This window comes from Corvus moneduloides, chromosome 1 (assembly GCF_009650955.1).
Source record: "Corvus moneduloides isolate bCorMon1 chromosome 1, bCorMon1.pri, whole genome shotgun sequence".
In the NCBI taxonomy this organism is placed as follows: domain Eukaryota; kingdom Metazoa; phylum Chordata; class Aves; order Passeriformes; family Corvidae; genus Corvus; species Corvus moneduloides.
Window position 1 is genome coordinate 24,012,330 of NC_045476.1, and position 15,747 is coordinate 24,028,076.

The 15,747-nt window shown below is 43.8% G+C and overlaps 2 protein-coding genes across 5 annotated transcripts; both read left to right on the forward strand.

The window, feature by feature from the left end:
• Positions 1-1,838: 1,838 nt before the first annotated feature.
• On the forward strand, positions 1,839-7,020 carry LOC116440840 (probable 2-ketogluconate reductase). 3 transcript variants are annotated; one of them, XM_032102083.1, is made up of 6 exons: positions 1,839-1,901; positions 2,904-3,288; positions 4,035-4,206; positions 5,202-5,380; positions 5,895-5,991; positions 6,370-7,020. In XM_032102083.1, the coding sequence occupies exons 2-6, from the start codon at positions 2,907-2,909 to the stop codon at positions 6,521-6,523; spliced, it is 984 nt and encodes a 327-aa protein (XP_031957974.1). In that variant the 5' UTR covers positions 1,839-1,901; positions 2,904-2,906; the 3' UTR covers positions 6,524-7,020. The 3 variants fall into 3 exon arrangements, with proteins under 3 accessions (XP_031957974.1, XP_031957963.1, XP_031957982.1); XM_032102072.1 differs by lacking the exon at positions 1,839-1,901 and adding an exon at positions 1,964-2,405; XM_032102091.1 differs by lacking the exon at positions 1,839-1,901 and adding an exon at positions 1,964-2,405 and having other exon boundaries at positions 6,307-6,391.
• Positions 7,021-7,614: 594 nt separating this feature from the next.
• Positions 7,615-15,747, forward strand: RBFA (ribosome binding factor A). Of its 2 annotated transcripts, none has more exons than XM_032102053.1 (7): positions 7,615-7,730; positions 8,734-8,776; positions 9,384-9,560; positions 10,844-10,956; positions 12,161-12,245; positions 13,896-13,966; positions 15,016-15,747. In XM_032102053.1, exons 1-7 carry the CDS (start codon positions 7,621-7,623, stop codon positions 15,407-15,409), a joined length of 993 nt encoding a protein of 330 aa, XP_031957944.1. In that variant the 5' UTR covers positions 7,615-7,620; the 3' UTR covers positions 15,410-15,747. The 2 variants fall into 2 exon arrangements, with proteins under 2 accessions (XP_031957944.1, XP_031957950.1); XM_032102059.1 differs by having other exon boundaries at positions 7,646-7,730; positions 8,648-8,776.

The following is a 15,747-nucleotide window of genomic DNA, read 5'->3' on the forward strand; positions in this document are numbered from 1 at the left end:
TAGGCCTCCTTCCTCAGTTCACAGGTAGAATGACTTGTGTCTATGATAGGGACTTTACAAAGGTCCTTCAATCTCAGGTGAGCAGTAAGTTAAAAGCTAACTCATTACATCTTATCACCCAAGCAGTTTGGAAACTTTTTATGTGAAAGAGGTAATGTGTAATCATGTTATGTTTGTTGGGTTTTTTTTAAGGAAGAAAATGCAAGTAAACTTAACTAAGAATCCAGTTAACATGCTGTAACTTCATTTTGCTAGTCAATTAACTTTTGCTCTAAAGTTTAACTGTCTGAACTTGAAATTCATGTAAGCAACTGATACTCAAAAATCATCACCAAGATAACAAGGACAGTTTATGGTTTTGTGTAATTGATATGAATCGTTATTATATTTTGTCTTTTTATTCGTAATTTTATAGAGGATTGGTGTTAAATTTGACTGTCTTCATGTTCAGCATATCGAAATGTGTTTGACAGAATTCAAGAAGACGGCATTTTGTAATCCATTCTTTTGAAAAGCACTGCAGTAGTCAGGAGAGACACAGCAGCACCCTATGGCTGGTTATTCTGTAGCATGAAAGCAGAAACTTCCCTGGATGCCCACAGCAGTGCTGTGTCCTGCCTCCTGAGCTGCTCTCACCCCAGAAGCCAGGCATCCTCCCCAATGGATTATGACCACCTGCACAGCAAGGGGAATCACTTTAGCACAGCTTTTGTGAACTGAGAACTGAAGCTGTACTTCCCAATCCCCATCACTGGGTATGGAGATCGAGGGAGGTGATTCTTCCCCTCTACTCTGCTCTTGTGGGATCCCACCTGGAATGTTGCATCCAGCCTTGGAGTCCTCAGCACAAGAAAGATGTGGACCTATTGAAGTGGGTCCAGAGAAGGCCACTGAGTTACCACACAACTGGAGCACCTCTGCTATGAAGACAGAATGGGAGAGTTGTTCAGCCTGGAGAAGAGAAGGCTCCGAGGACAACTTATAGCAACCTTACAGTACCTAAAGAGACTACAAGAGAGCTGGAGAGGGACTCTTTAAAAGTAGTGATAGGACAAGGGGAATGGCCTTTAATTGAAGGAGAATAGGTTTAGATTAGGTAGTAGAATGGAGAAGATTAGGAAGAAATTTTCCTCTTTGAGGATGATGAAGCACTGAACAGGTTGCCCAGAGAAGCTGTGGATGCCCCATCCCTACCAGTGCTCAAGACCAGGTTGGATGGGAGTCTGAGCAACCTGGTCTAGTGGAAGGTGTCCCTGCCTGTGGCAGAGGGGCTGGAAATAGATGGCCTTTTAATTTCCATTCCAACCAAAACAATTTTGTGATTCTACGATACAGACCAAGTAACCTTATCAGAAAAGCTCTCACACATTTCTCAGCTGAAATTGTCACAGGACTGCCTGTAGCTGGGATAACATCTCAAGTGTCCAAGCAGCTGAGCCTGTCCCAGTTGTTTAGGTCTCAAAGAGAATTTTTGAGGGTATTCCTAGAATCATATAGGTTGGAAAAGACGTTCATGTGTGCAGGTGTCTGTCGGTCAGAGACAACTCTTCATCTTATGTTAACTCGTGTGCACATAGTGTAAATGACCAGCAGAAAGATCAGGCCACGTCCAGTCTTCAAAGACAGTATGGAAAAAACAGCATGCAGGACATTAACGCAAAATCCCGATTGAACTGAAACCACGAACAGCACAGAAACACTTCCACAAAAACACACAATCACTCGTGAGTTCCCGTTGCTCTCTCTCGGCTCCCCGAGGGATCGGGGTGCCCTGGCACGGCCCCCGCTCCCCACTGACCCCGCGGCCGGCCCGGGCGGGGTGCGGGCGGCCGGGCAGTGCCCTCCTCGGCGGCCGGTCTCGCTCCGCCCCGCGGCACGGCTGGGGCGGCCGGCGCGGCGAGGTGAGTGCGAGCGGCACCGCGGGACCGCCTCTGCCGGGCGGGGACAGGGCTCGGCCTCGAGGCCCCCGAGCCCCACGGAGGAGTGGCACCGTGGGTAGCACCGGGTGGGCGGGACACGGGGGCTCCCGCGGTCTTGCGCGCCCCGCTCGGGCTGGGAGCGGGAGGCATCTCGCCCGTTCCCAGCCGCCCTTCAGGGCCGGACAGAGTCCTGCGGCCGCCGCTCCAGCTCCCTCCTGTCTCTAGTCCCAGGCGTAGGCCGGCTGGCACAGCGGCAAACGCCTCCAGCCAGGGCTCAGCCCGCCCTGGGCAGGGAGGACTCCCCGGGACACCGCGCTCCGGGGGCGGTCGGGGGAGAGAAGGGGGAGCCGGGCCGGCGGTGCGGGAGCGGTGCGGGAGCATTGCCTCGGGCTGAGCGACGGCTCTAACCCGAGATCACAGCCTTGGCTCTTTGCAGTGTCAGCAGAGTGAAGAGTTGGCAAAGCACTGAAGGAGACCAAAGAAAGGGTAAATTTATGTTCATGGGTAACTTCAAAGTTCGTAGTTGACAAATTATAGCTCTGTTACATTAAATGAGATTTTTGCTGAGATAACCTCATCAATGATAATTGCTTAATATAGTTGCAGAAGTGGCAGAACTTCTGGTCCTAAAAGATACCCTTCCACTCATATGGCCACATTCTTAAATTATCAAGACTTTGGCTTTCAATGTTGAATATTGAATGCTAAAAAGGGGTAACATCTGGTCACTCATTTGTTTAAGTGTTAGCATAGTTGGTATGCCAGAAATTATGTTTTCATTTCTTATTAACAAGATTATATAGAAATTGAACATCCTTCTGAATAACACTGGGAGAACCCAAAAAAGTTCTGCATGTGGGAGTGGTTATCTTTCATCAAGTGGGAAAACAGCATGTAATTGAGCCAATCAATTTCTGGCTTTTAGGAAAAAAGGTATAATGGATCACTTCAGACCATGTTCTTTGGTTCTCTTTGCTTTTGTAGGATATGGAGGGTCAGGAACTGCCTTATGTGCTAGTTGACTGTATAGGAGAGAGGTATGGAGTATATGAAGACCATGTTGGATTTCTGAAGAAACGTTTTCATCTCATCACCATGAAAGAATATCTTGAAAACAAGACATTTCTCAGCAAAAAGATCAGAGCTATCTATATGTGGTATCACAAACCAGCTATTGATGAAGAGCTTCTCCAGAGCTTGCCTAACTTGAAGGTAGTTGCAAGTTCTGGAGTGGGAATAGATCACTTGGACCTGAAACTCCTCTCCAGCTATGGTGTGAAGGTGGCCAATACTCCGTTTATTGTTTCCACTGACACTGCAGACTTAGGGATGGCTTTGATGCTGGCATCTTCCAGGAGACTTGTGGAAGGTAATAACTGAAATGGTCTTAGTCTTTTCATAGAAAAGGTGACTTCAAAACATGCAGAAAATGTGTGCTGATGCAAAAGTTAGCTTAAAACTATAACTATGGAAAATAGGGGAAAAGGAAGAAGTTAAGATAAATCTATCTTGTTGACAATACCTTGCATTCAATTTCCAAACCAGCATATTGGCAAGGTGGAGCTTTTTCTTCTTTGGACAGCCCTAAATTCAGGCCTCTTCTCCCTTAGCCCACAGCCACTTATTCATTGTACTTGTTCATTTCAGTCTTGCTTTTCAAGGTATAATAAAAGGGGACTAAAAGAATGTATTTTCAAGGAGGCTTGAAGCCTGTCTTTGCCAAGTTGCCATGTATCTGACTCATTACGAACAGGCTGTCCAGAAATCTGCCCACCATGCTCTGTGTTTCTTTTCCCTGCCAGCCTTGGTGTACCTGCTAGGTAGCTGGGAACTGGATGGCCTTACCTTGCTGCTTGCTTGCTGCTTTGGCCTTACCTTCCTTGCCTGCTTGCCTGCCAAAGAGACGCTGGGTATGTTTCTCTCCTGAGCAAGAAATCAGTGTCAGCAGCCATGCGTGCAGTGCAGCATTACTCACTTCTTGTCCAGAAACACAATGACAATGTATTACTGCTCCTGTGCTTCCGCCTTGTCCATCGATAAAAAGTAGAGGGAGGAAAAGTAACCAGATACTGGAACATCCCTTACATGACATAATTCTTCTTTTCCTCTTCCAAGGCCATGAGATGGCAGTCTCCCCCGACACAGAGTATTTCCCTGCTGACTGGCTGGGGGTTGAGGTTTCTGGAGCGACCCTGGGGATCGTGGGAATGGGCACCATTGGTTACAAAGTGGCTGAAAGAGCCAAAGCCTTTGAAATGAAGATTTTGTACCACAACAGAAATCAGAGGTAAAGCTGGTTGCAGCTCCAAGGCAACTCTATTTTGACACTGCTTTTATGTGTTATTTGTACTTTTCCCTGTGCTTTCACTTTTTACAGTGCTCTTTATTTTAAGTGGCAAAGTTGTTTCAAGATGGTCAATAATTTCCCAATTTATACAGAAAGAAAGTCAGGAAGGAATGGGAGAGATATATCTCACCGTTCTTGCCGTTAGCTGGGGCTCCCGAGTTCTTCCTGTCATGGTGGTGACATTGCAATGGACTGAGGAAAGGAGAAAACTGGGAGGACTTAACTCCTGTGACTTAGGTGAGGCAGGGATTCAGGCAGAGACATCTCACCCTTCCAAAGCCATGTGACAATAAAGGGCCAGACTTGCCAGTTTGTTTGCTGTCTTCTAGGTGAGGTGTACGTGCTGGGTACCCCTGTGCTCCCATCAGGCCCATTCCATTCTTTTCTTTGGTGGGAATTTGATGAGAGCCAGGCAACCTCATCCTGACACAGATTGAGTGCACTAGCAGGTCCTGCAGTGCGTGGTTTCAGTGAGTCAGCACTGATGCACAGAGCAATCAGGCTGTTGCTGACATAGATTTGGAAAGATTTAATGCCTGCCCTGTCTTGTGTGTTTCCTCTGTAATTTTCACATGACTTACTTAAATTACTGAATTTTCACAAGACATCAGTCTTGCTTTTGGGTAGCAAAAGAATCCCCATTATAAGCAGAAATTGTGACAGAAATGCATTTGGTTTATAATTTATTCAGTGCATTTATGTGATACCCATTTCTTACTTTCCATCCCCACAGGTGTAGTGCTGCACCTTTGTGTACAGTTCACTTGGAATTGTGGGAAATAGCTTGACCTTTGTCTTTACTGAGTTTCAGACAACCAGCTAACTACTTTGCACTAAACATGAAGATAACAGTAAAGAAACATTTTCTCTACTGGTGAATTGGTCTTTCCTTTGTTTCTTGCTACTGCAGTTTAATTTTGGGATTGTCCCCTCAGAAAAAAGGAAGAAGAAAGTGCCATTGGAGCTGTTTACTGTAAGAAGATAGATGATTTGCTCCAGCAGTCAGATTTCGTGTTGCTGGCTGTGAACCTAACTCCACAGACACGCAAACTGATTGGGAAGAGGGAGCTGGAGCTGATGAAACCCACTGCTACTCTTATTAATATCAGCAGAGGTAAGGTGCAGAATAAACAAAACTACATTAAGGTTTGCTGGCATGACAAGTCCTGGGAAAACCTCTAATATAGACTCTGTCCCTCTGAAATTTTCCGTCAATTTTCTGATTACTAGTTTATTTAGACGCCCATGGTCATAGCTCAGTAAAACATTTAAGTGTTCCCATAATAATGAGAAAGTAGGTCTCTGAAATTTTAGTGAGCTTGGAGTGTTAGAAGCCCATATGTATTTATATATCTCCTACTTAAGCCTTTTATTTATTTAATGCAGTGTTGCTGCTAACATACATTAGGGTGGCACAGCCTACTTGGAAGCCTGGCACTCTGTTTCATGCTGCTAATTCCCTGATGCACGTACCCAAGCGTCCCCCTCCCACTCCACCACACTCTGCTGCTGCTTCTGCACTGCAACCATGGCCTGCCCTGCTGTCTGCCTGACCACTGTGCCCAAAAGAATGCTGAGAGGACAGTAGGGAACGTGAAAATAAACATATCCTTCTTACTGTAACCCAGGTCTGGTAGTGGATCAGGATGCTTTGGTGGAAGCCCTTCAAAACAAAGTTATTAGGGCAGCCGCTCTGGATGTGACATATCCTGAACCCTTGCCAAGGTAGGACATGTATTTAAGTTAAACATAAAAGGGTGTATGTGTGATGTGCAAACTGAGTAAAATTTTGTGAGCATGTGAGAAGTTGCGTAATTTTGTTAGTAGGACTACATGAGGTATGTGCTCTAGTCCTGCTGAAACCATGTTCCTAATCCTTCTATCCCAGCCCAATAAAATTCACACTTACTCATTTGGAGGATTTGTTGCATAAAGCCCCACCAAGCTAGGCAGCACTTTGAACTCCTCTGAATATGCTTGGGTCATGCAATTAGGTTTTGTTTTAATTATTATTTTACGTATTTCCCTGGCTGCCTGCAGGTGATGAAATAAGAGATGAATGTGCTGTGAGTGACTAGCTGAGCATTTCTTTTCTTCTCCCAGGGATCACCCCTTTTTAAAACTGAAGAATGTTATCATAACTCCTCACATCGGAAGTGCCACCAAGAAGACACGCTGGGTTATGATGGAGGAAATGGCAGAAAGCATAGAGGCGGGCTTGGCGGGTCTTCCTATCCCTCGTGAGGTGCTGCTCTAGAGCACCTTGCACTTAGGACTGTTGCCTGTTATAAATGTATTGTGATGTTGGCTTTTCTCATGTTAAATAATTGTTATGAATGTATTGTGATGTTGGCTTTTTTTTCATGTTCCTTAATGTTAGGAAAACTTTACCTAGGTTCTGTAATGTAATACATGATATAGAATGTCTATTGTTTATGTAGTCAATTTAGAAAAGATAGGCAGAGAAAATCTTCACATTCTTGGAGAATCTAATCAGAAGAAAAACCCGAAACCAGACTAAATGGAGCCAAAGGAGGAAGATAAGACTGATGGGATGATACTTAGCAACTCCAAAGAATAAATGAATTATGCATGATGGTGATGCATATGAAATGAGCGATGCACTTTTAAAGACGATCTTTTGGATGTAGAGTTGTGCCTTTGGATCTCTGCCAAAGCACCCGGCCGTAACACCCTTTTTGCTGCTGTCTCCTAATTGTCCCTTTTATTAAATTTTTCTTAAAATTTCAAAAAGAGTGAACCTCGTTTTTCACAATGCCATCAGTGCAGAAACAGTAATTTGATCACTTTTCGTGTAATTATCCCACAGTATTATACAGGGAAAAAAAATAAAGCAAAGGTTTAATTTATTTAAACACCCAACAGCGATTCTGTGCGGAAGGCTGCGATGTCTTGATCTTCAATGTAAAACTCCAGACCCCAGAGTCTTGCCACTTACTTTCCTTGCATTCCCTTACAAATGTCCACCGATGCAGCAGCGAATTGAAGGCCATATAAATCGTGTATTAGAGGACCCGCCTGGCACACCCACAAGCGCAGCCGGCGTGTGGGAGCGGCTCCTCCCGCCGCTCCGGCACCAATCCCGACCCTTGGGTGCGTGCTCCCTCCCCGGGCCGAAGCGCTGAGCCTTGCGTCCAGACTCTGCGTGTGAGAGCCCTGCCCAGCCTGAGGGCGGCTCGGCCTCTCTCCCTCCTTCCCTCTCTCCTTCTTCCCTCTCTCCGGGCCCAGCCGGGACATCCCCACCCGCCGGCCCGGGCCTCCGTGCCGACAGGGGGAGCCGCAGGCGGAGCTGAGGCGGGGGCTCGCCGCGCCGCGCCGCGCGCCGGGGCAGCAATGTGGGGCGCCCGGGGGGCCGCCGTGCCGCGGTGGTGCCGGGCCCTGCGCAGCTCCGCCGCCCTGGGCGGCCCCAGGAACCTGCTGCGGAAAATGCTCCGCAAGAATAAGTAGGAACGGGGCTCTCCCGGGGTGCGGGGCCCTGGCGGGGTGGGTTGTGGCCCTGGGGTAAGGGGGGCTGTGGGGCTCGGGCGCTTCCGCGGCCCCGGTAGCGCGGAGGAGAGAGAGACAGCGACCCCGAGCCGCCCATCTCAGCTGGTCGGCAGCGGCTGAACGTGTGCCCAGGTGGCCAAGAAGGCCAATGGCCCTGGCCTGTATCAGCAATAGTATGTCCTGCAGGACCAGGGCAGTGATTGTCCCTCCGTGCTCGGCACTGGTGAGGCCGCGCCTCGAGTGCTGTGTTAAATTCTGGGCTTCCTCAGTACAGTAAAAACATTGAGGTGCTGGAGCGTGTCCAGGTGAAGGGTCTGGAGCACAAGTCCGATGAGGAGCAGCTGAGCGAGCTGGGGATGTTTAGTCTGAAGAAAAGGAGGCTCGCGGGGACCTTACCACTCTCTACAACAGCCTGAAAGGAAGTTGTAGCCAGGTGGGGGTCGGTCTCTTCTCCCAGGTAACAAGGTGGCAGGACAAGAGGAAATGGCCTCAAGGTGCACTAAGGAAGATTTAGATTGGATATTGGGAGAAATTTCTTCACTGAAAGGGAAGAATGGTCAAGCAATGGAACAGGATCCCCAGGAAAGTGATGTAGTCATTGTCCCTGGAAGTGTTCAGAAAATGTGTAGAAGTGGTGCTTAGAGACATGGTTTAGTGCTGGACTTGGCAGTGCTGGGTTAATAGTAGGACTTGATGATCTTGGCCATATTTTCCTACCTTAATATTTCTATGAATCTAAAGAAACCTCAGAGTTGTTCTTTTCCACCCCCTTGCTGTCTGTGAAGCTTCAACTGTGGATGGGAAGTATTGTTTTCCACACCTCTGCTGTGGGGAGAGCTACTTGCGTGAAAACCTGGGTGTTGTGTGCTTTCAGGCAGGTGGAATATAAATTACACAGGGAATCCTTGTTTCTCTGAGCTGCTGAAAGATAAGGCTGATTTCCTTTCCTTTTCCCAAAAGAAAGAAGTTCTGGTATGACAGCCCTACTCTGGGACCGCAAACGGTAAGTGCAAGCTCTTAAGGCGATGTGTTTATTTGTGCCAGGAGGAACAGACTTGTGTTTCTGCCACTGATTCTAACTTCCAAGCATTTTCTGATGGAAAAATAGGAGGATTTTGTGAACGAACAGTAGGGCTCCAGTTTGACTGTGACAGGATTGCCATTTGGCTCCCCATGGCTGTTTCCTTGTCTATACTGATCTTTCATCTTTGCCAGCATCAACACTCTCTTGCACACTCCTGACTACTGATCCAGATTAAAACTTCTATGAGCTTAGTTTAATGAAAAATTTTTTAAATGTTTGTTTTTTCAAACAAGCAAAGCTTTTCAGTCAATACGTGCTGTATTTGAGAAAACATCTATGGAGCTTCATAACTTGCTACAAAATACAAAAGGAACTTCAGAAACTTTGACTGTAGTACATGAATGTCAAAGATTTTGTGAACAGAAGTATTCTTTATTGAAACACTTGATACATAGGACCTATATAAAGCCATCACAGCTGCAGGAATGAAATAAGAGCATACTTAGTAAAGTGCATGAATCTGTATATAGTTGCCTAATACAAGTGTGTAACTACTGTTTAACGTGTTGTTTGTTTCTTTTTAAAGTTGTATAAACCAACAAAGTTGGACTTTTTAATGAAAAATGACCTGACAGAAACGAGGAAAGAAGATAACATGCGCTGCAGAGTCTTGAATGGTCTTATTCATAAAGCTGTGTTAGAGATGGCAACTACCTGTGAAGTCAGTCAAGAATTTTATGATCTCAAGCTGGAAATCTGCAAGGTGAGTGCCAAAGCTACAGCTTGTGCTGGGCCACTCTGATTACATTGTGCAGTTGGCAAGGATGTGCCAAAGGAGCTCCCCTGGGTGTTGTGATGAGTGCAAGAGGAGTTTTACGGCATTGCTTTTGATGTAGCAGAGTGCAGCAAGATCAGGCTCTGGAGTACACACTCGGAGAGCTTTGCCACTGTAGTACCTGGCTTAGGAGACCTTTGCCACTCTAATGCAAATGCAACTTGGGCCAATTAAATGGTGACTCTCCTGGTATGACTTTTTTTTTTCTGTTACTCAGACATAAGCTCTTTGTCTTGCCCTTTCAGAAGGAGGAGCTTGGTTTTACCAACATAAGTATATCTTTCCAAGAGTCTTTTCTTGCAGCTGTGTGAGAGTTGTCAGCTCCTTGTGCCACTCACCAGCAACATTACAGGCAGAAGAACTAAGTGATGCATGAGATTAGTTAAAAAAAAGGGCAAGTCTAAGAAAATGTCATTGTCAAGCAAGATCTGAGAAAGAATTGACATTTGTATGTAATTGTAGCTAGTGTCATAATTTGTGGATTTGAAAGGGATGTAAGAGCTCTGATACAGGAAGTAAGTCAGTCTCCACATTCTTGTTTGTTGTCTGTAGTTTTTATCTTCTACATTTGCTGTTCTGTAAAGATTAAATTGTAGCAGTGTTTGGCTTAAAAGCTTGGTGGACTCAGCTTTTGGTATTTAGAAGCATGGTAAAAAAAAAAATGTACGTTGTAGCTGCATCTATGACAAAAGGTTTGTCATTCATGACTGAAATAGGTGATTTTGCCAGCTGAGTTCATTCTGTTGTCAGACAAGTGTTCAAAATTACATGGGCAGGATAAGTTTTGGCTCTGTATGTGCAATATCCTTCACAGAGTATTTCTGTCTGTCTAGAGCTTTGAGGATTGCTTGTCTCAGATCACATGTCTGCATGTAAAATCGCTGGCTGGTGTGGGCAAGACACAGCGCTTTCAGGAGGCATTGCTGTAAATTAAACAACTTACAACATGAGAGAGGGAAAGGAACAGCCATCTTCCCAATACAATACAGATCTTACAGCTGCACAGTGTCTGTGTTGCACTGGGACGTGGCTGGGCATAGGTCAGTCCTGATTTACTCATGAACTGATTCTGGTCTGATATAATTTCTTCTGTTATCAAAAGAAATTTTCTAGTAAGCTTTCTGCAATCCATCAGAGACTTCATTGTATATGAAGTGATGAAGAGTGTGTGTATATATATCATTTTAAAGACGGATTTGCCTTTTTTGTAGGTGTCCCTGTCATCCAACTTTTCAGCATGCCGTGTGTACTGGAACCCTGTTTCCACTACGGAGGAGGAAAGTTATGTTGAAAATGTGCTGCGAAAGAGCGCTCCACGTATACGGTACTGCTATGGGATAGACAGGCCACTTCCTGAATCCAGAGCCATTTCTTAAGTACCACTTCTTCAGTATGTCTGACAATCTAGATTTGACCTACTGGGATGCTTTAGGTTTTTACATACTTGGAGTAGAGCATCTCCTGTGATGAGCTTCACACGGAAGGGCGGCTGTGTCAGACCAGCTGTGTGATCTCTTTCTGGAGCACAGCTGGCTTATTTGGCTTCTGTGCTTTCCCAGGGCTGGAGTGGGCTGAGCAGAAAGCAAGAGGAGTGTGGATGAGGTTTCACTCCCCTGTCCTCATGGTGGTGGCTGGACAGGCTGTGTGGGGCAGTACCCCAGAACGGGATGCTGCACAAAGGAGTTGCAACTACAAGGATCTCCTTGCAGATTCACTGGGCAATTCTGATTGCTAGGGATGATTTGGGCCTCCGGAAGGGATAACTGTTATTACAGAAATTCTTCACAATACTGATACTAGAAAACCCCACAAAATTTAGGATGCTACCATGTATTGTGATGCTTTTGCCCATTTTTCCAACACAGAGTCCAGTGAGTTTTCAGGATATCATTGAGATTTTTGTCTCTTCCCCCCTTTCCTTGGCTTTCCCTCTGCTATCCAGCCAGTCTGTTGGAAGTTCAGGACTTCACCCATGTGGAAGGTGGTGTAGAAGCATACTTGCAAAGCCATTTCCTTTCCCCATTTGCCTAAGCTGTGTAATTTCTGCTCCAACATAATGCTCTCTTCTACTCCACAGCTTCCACTCTTTAAGAAGGAAGGTTTCTGGCTGAGAAGAAGACAAGGGGAGCCCTGTCAGTCCTTCCTGGAGCTAGCATGTAGAATAAGTTGTCCTGCCCTGCTCTGAGGGCTCTATCCCCCACTGCTCTTATCCCTACAGTGGGGATAAGGATACCAAATGAAGTGGGGAATGACCTGTGCCAGCCTATGCATATAGATACAGACAAACCTAAAATCATCAATACTCAGCTGGACCTGCAGCCTGTAGTTTTTGTATGCTGTGCATTCGAAGTTGGGTTTCTGCAGTGGTGTATTGCTTAGCACTAACCTGAATAGCTTCCCATCAGACTCAAAGTTTTGCACACCATATCTTTAAATGTACAGGACTGCTGGATTTAATTTAACACCTTTTACTCATCCTGGAGATGCTATACTGATACTCATGCCGGTGAATGCTGTATTTTTGCCAGGTATCTTCTGATGAGTCAGCAGATTGTAGGAAACATACCCCCAGTAGTATTTATAAAAGACAAAGAAGCTGCAGCTGTAAAAGAGGTAATTCTAATCTTTGACTCAATGTACAAATATAGTGACTTAGGAGAGAGCTGATCATGTAGTTGCTCTACCAATTTACATCAAAAATTAGTCTTTCTCTATAGTTGCAAAGCATTTTAACCATCAATCTTGAGTAAGATTGATGCATTTATAATATGTAGAAGAATTGTTGGCTGTATCATTAGGCCAATGAAGAATTTTGAAAAAATTGACTTACTATTTTAAGGATTAATATGTGGTTGCCTAGTGTATATGATTATAGAAATGAGGTTGGAGGAGCTCTTTTCCACATTTTAAATGTTATGTCTTTTTAAGATGCAATTGAATAACTAGTGATGTTTTTATTTTTATTTTTTTCCCTGTAACCCTTTCCATCTGTGAATTGTTAAAATGTCTCTAGGGAAGTGCAAATCTTTGCATAGGGGATGTAGGCTTATTCATACTACATTTTTTTTCCTTCATTTTTAAAATTGTCTTTACTATTTCATGTTTCCTGTCAAGGTGTTGATAGTTTTAACTAGTCAACATATTACTAGAATAATGATGTTTCCTAGGAATTTGCTGTCATTGGGACTGTGAAGCAAGATCTCTAAAACACTGAGATTTCCATAAGAGAAAGATGACACCAATGAGTAGAATTTAATGAGAAATGTCTCCTCAAGCTGTTGATGTGAACAGAAGTTGAAAAGAACATGTTCATGTTTCTGTGCCCTGAAGTGCCTTATTATTTATAATAGTGTTACTGTTACAGCCAATTACTGTTAGAGACTTACGGGTTCCTGCAGTGTGCATGAGCAGACCTGGAAGGAATAAAAAGAATTTCAGATTCTCTAGAAATGCAATGAACTGCCTGAGCTTTCTGTGGTCAGAAAAATTCTGAGTTTCACAGAAGACAAGTAAAAACCCTCTTTATATCACTTCTGTCAGGGAATGACACTGGGAAGCACATAGATGGATTATTTTCTCCCGCTTCATAGTTCATCAGATTTATGTCAATCACAGATTCAAATAACATGCTGAACTTGGTTTTTAAGTATTGTAAGTAAGGGAAAAAACATCCAATTAAACACTTGGATAAAAAATCTGATTAATTGGAATAATACAATGAACTAGAAAGGAATTAAAGAAAAGCTGAAATAAAATTTCAAATGAGAGAAGATTTTCACAATTATGTATAGTCTGTGAGCACTGCATGTAATAGATTTGTAGCATTTACTGGTTAGATGCCATGTTAAAAGGGATTTTGGAATTCCATACTTACATATAAGAGAAATGCAAACTTGCAGAAAGGGAGAAGAGGTGAAAAAAATCTCAGTGTAAGGATGTTATGAAAAAGGATTTGCAAGAATGAGGTAAGAACGAATAAACCAAAAATGATATATGTCAGACAATCCCTAGCCAAGGGTTCATAATGCACGTAAGGCAAAAAACTTCGTAGGAATCTCTGGGTCTATTAAATCACTGTTTGACACAAACATCCCAGGCAAGAAGTGTAAGCAGTTCCATGTAAATGAAGGGAAAGGCTGTTTTGAAGTGGTTTTGCTAAATATTCCAAACATAGAAAAGAACATATTTGCTGTTAGATACTTGTCTGTTTGTGAACAAAGTAGATTTAAACAGGATCCTTAATATGCCTTCATGTGTTTACAGGTCGAGGACTTACTGGCAATTGCTGATTTTGGACCTCCAGAAGAAGAAGAAACATCTCAAAATGATTCAAGGTGGGTCTTTTTGATTCAGAATTGTACAAGTGTCCATTTTCATCTCTGTTGGCCAATTAAATTTGGTATTATTTGACATAAGAGGAAGTATATTTTAATTAGATGTGTACATTGTTACTCACAGACCCTATACTTGTTACGGTATTAATATCTTAATTTTTATGAGGGAATTGTGTGTAGAATTTCTAAGATTTCAAGACTTGATGTGTTTATGATAATCAAAATTTTAAAAATGCTCTGCAGCAGTAATATTTGTTTCTTTCTGGTAATTATCTCATGAGGATGAAAACCACATTTACCAGTACTGCTCTACTTGTCCACCTCTTTCTGATACAAGTTTGGTTTGTTATACATGGATTGCCAGTTTACTGATAGATCCCCTTAAGTTAATTTAGCATTCTTCTGTGAGAGATTTTTGGCTGCTGAGAGAGAGGGCTGAACAACCTGATGGAATGGTGGTTCTGGATGCTCTCAAAGCCAACAGCCTTTGCACTTGTGTACTGCAGTCTGTTGGTAGAAATGCTTTCTGTGCCTCGGCATCTCACAGGATGGTTCATCAGGTGTGAATCAGAAATAGCTTCCTGTGGGAAGTCATTGCTGTAACAGATTCCCCAAAGGGCACCTAACATCTTCCACTGTATCTTGGGGAAATAGTCAAGTCCAGCATAAAGTGTCACATCGCTCTGATGTGTTTTGGGCACAGGCTGCTGCTTCTCACTTCTTGGAAGAGCTGGGAGAAGTCTTGAGTTCCTTGGGGCTCCCAGGTCCAGTGCTCACCTGTGCACGTTTTTCCCAGAGACAAGCAGTTTCATCTGGCACGTTGTTGCTTTATTGGCCTTCTTCCATTAAATCTGTTGACACAGACTGTCCTTGGACACATCATATGGTGCTATCTCTTCCTTTGTAATGCAGGGAACACAGGGTGTTAATAAAGTCAAACTGAAAAGTCCAGTTTATTTCTGTGTTACTCAAGTTGTCAAAAATAGCATTATTCCTCAAAATATATGCAGGGAGGAAACCCAAATCAATACTTGTTTTCTTTTCCACAGTAAACTCTTCCCTTCAACAACTCAATCTTCAGATTCACCCATGAGGCCTAATCTCTTTGGTATTGATCATGAACTGCTGAATAAACAGATTATGGACTATAAAAAAATGAAAGCGTCAAGACATATGGAAAGCATTGCCTGGACAGAGAAGCAGGAGCAGCAGCTTTCTAAGATTCAAAAGAAAATGAAAAAGAGAAAAACAAGGAATCCTCCTGACAATGACGACGTTATGCCACAGAAACACTTACTGGACAGATACGAAGCTGATTACTGGGATGCTAACATTGAATCAGCCTCGGACTATGAGCTGCAGGATGAATTACAGGAAGAGGTGGATGAGTTGGAGGTGGATGATGACAAAACTTTAAGTCAGTCTACTGGTAAACTGAAATGAAGTGAAAAAGCCACTCCCTTCAAAATGGAGGCTGCCAATAACAAAAAAAAAAGACTGCCATAGCTACTGAAAGATTCATTTTATACAACATGTTTACCACTTCCTCATTCAAACTAATAGATTTGCCACATGTGAGGAGGCTTGCTAGTACAAAGTATGTAAGAAAAGCTGCCATTAGTGATATTCTGTTAAGCAGCTTTCAAGTTGCTGCAGTTGAGGGACTTCCAACTGGAGAGCAGTTTTGTAATGACAAAATATACCTATTGCAGCCCTGAGTTAAAACTTCTTGCAGTTGTGTTGACTATTTCCAATAAAATTATGGTTGCTACATTGCAATA

What these genes read in the sequence shown, in the direction of transcription:
- LOC116440840 (XM_032102083.1), top strand. Translation starts at nt 2,907, where the DNA reads ATGGAGGGTCAGGAACTGCCTTATGTGCTAGTTGACTGTATAGGAGAG. An exon ending in TCTTATTAATATCAGCAGAG is followed by an intron (nt 5,381 to 5,894) that starts GTAAGGTGCAGA and finishes ACTGTAACCCAG; the next exon opens with GTCTGGTAGTGGATCAGGAT. An exon ending in TATCCTGAACCCTTGCCAAG is followed by an intron (nt 5,992 to 6,369) that starts GTAGGACATGTA and finishes TTCTTCTCCCAG; the next exon opens with GGATCACCCCTTTTTAAAAC.
- RBFA (XM_032102053.1), top strand. Translation starts at nt 7,621, where the DNA reads ATGTGGGGCGCCCGGGGGGCCGCCGTGCCGCGGTGGTGCCGGGCCCTG. An exon ending in CTACTCTGGGACCGCAAACG is followed by an intron (nt 8,777 to 9,383) that starts GTAAGTGCAAGC and finishes TTCTTTTTAAAG; the next exon opens with TTGTATAAACCAACAAAGTT. An exon ending in ACATCTCAAAATGATTCAAG is followed by an intron (nt 13,967 to 15,015) that starts GTGGGTCTTTTT and finishes TCTTTTCCACAG; the next exon opens with TAAACTCTTCCCTTCAACAA.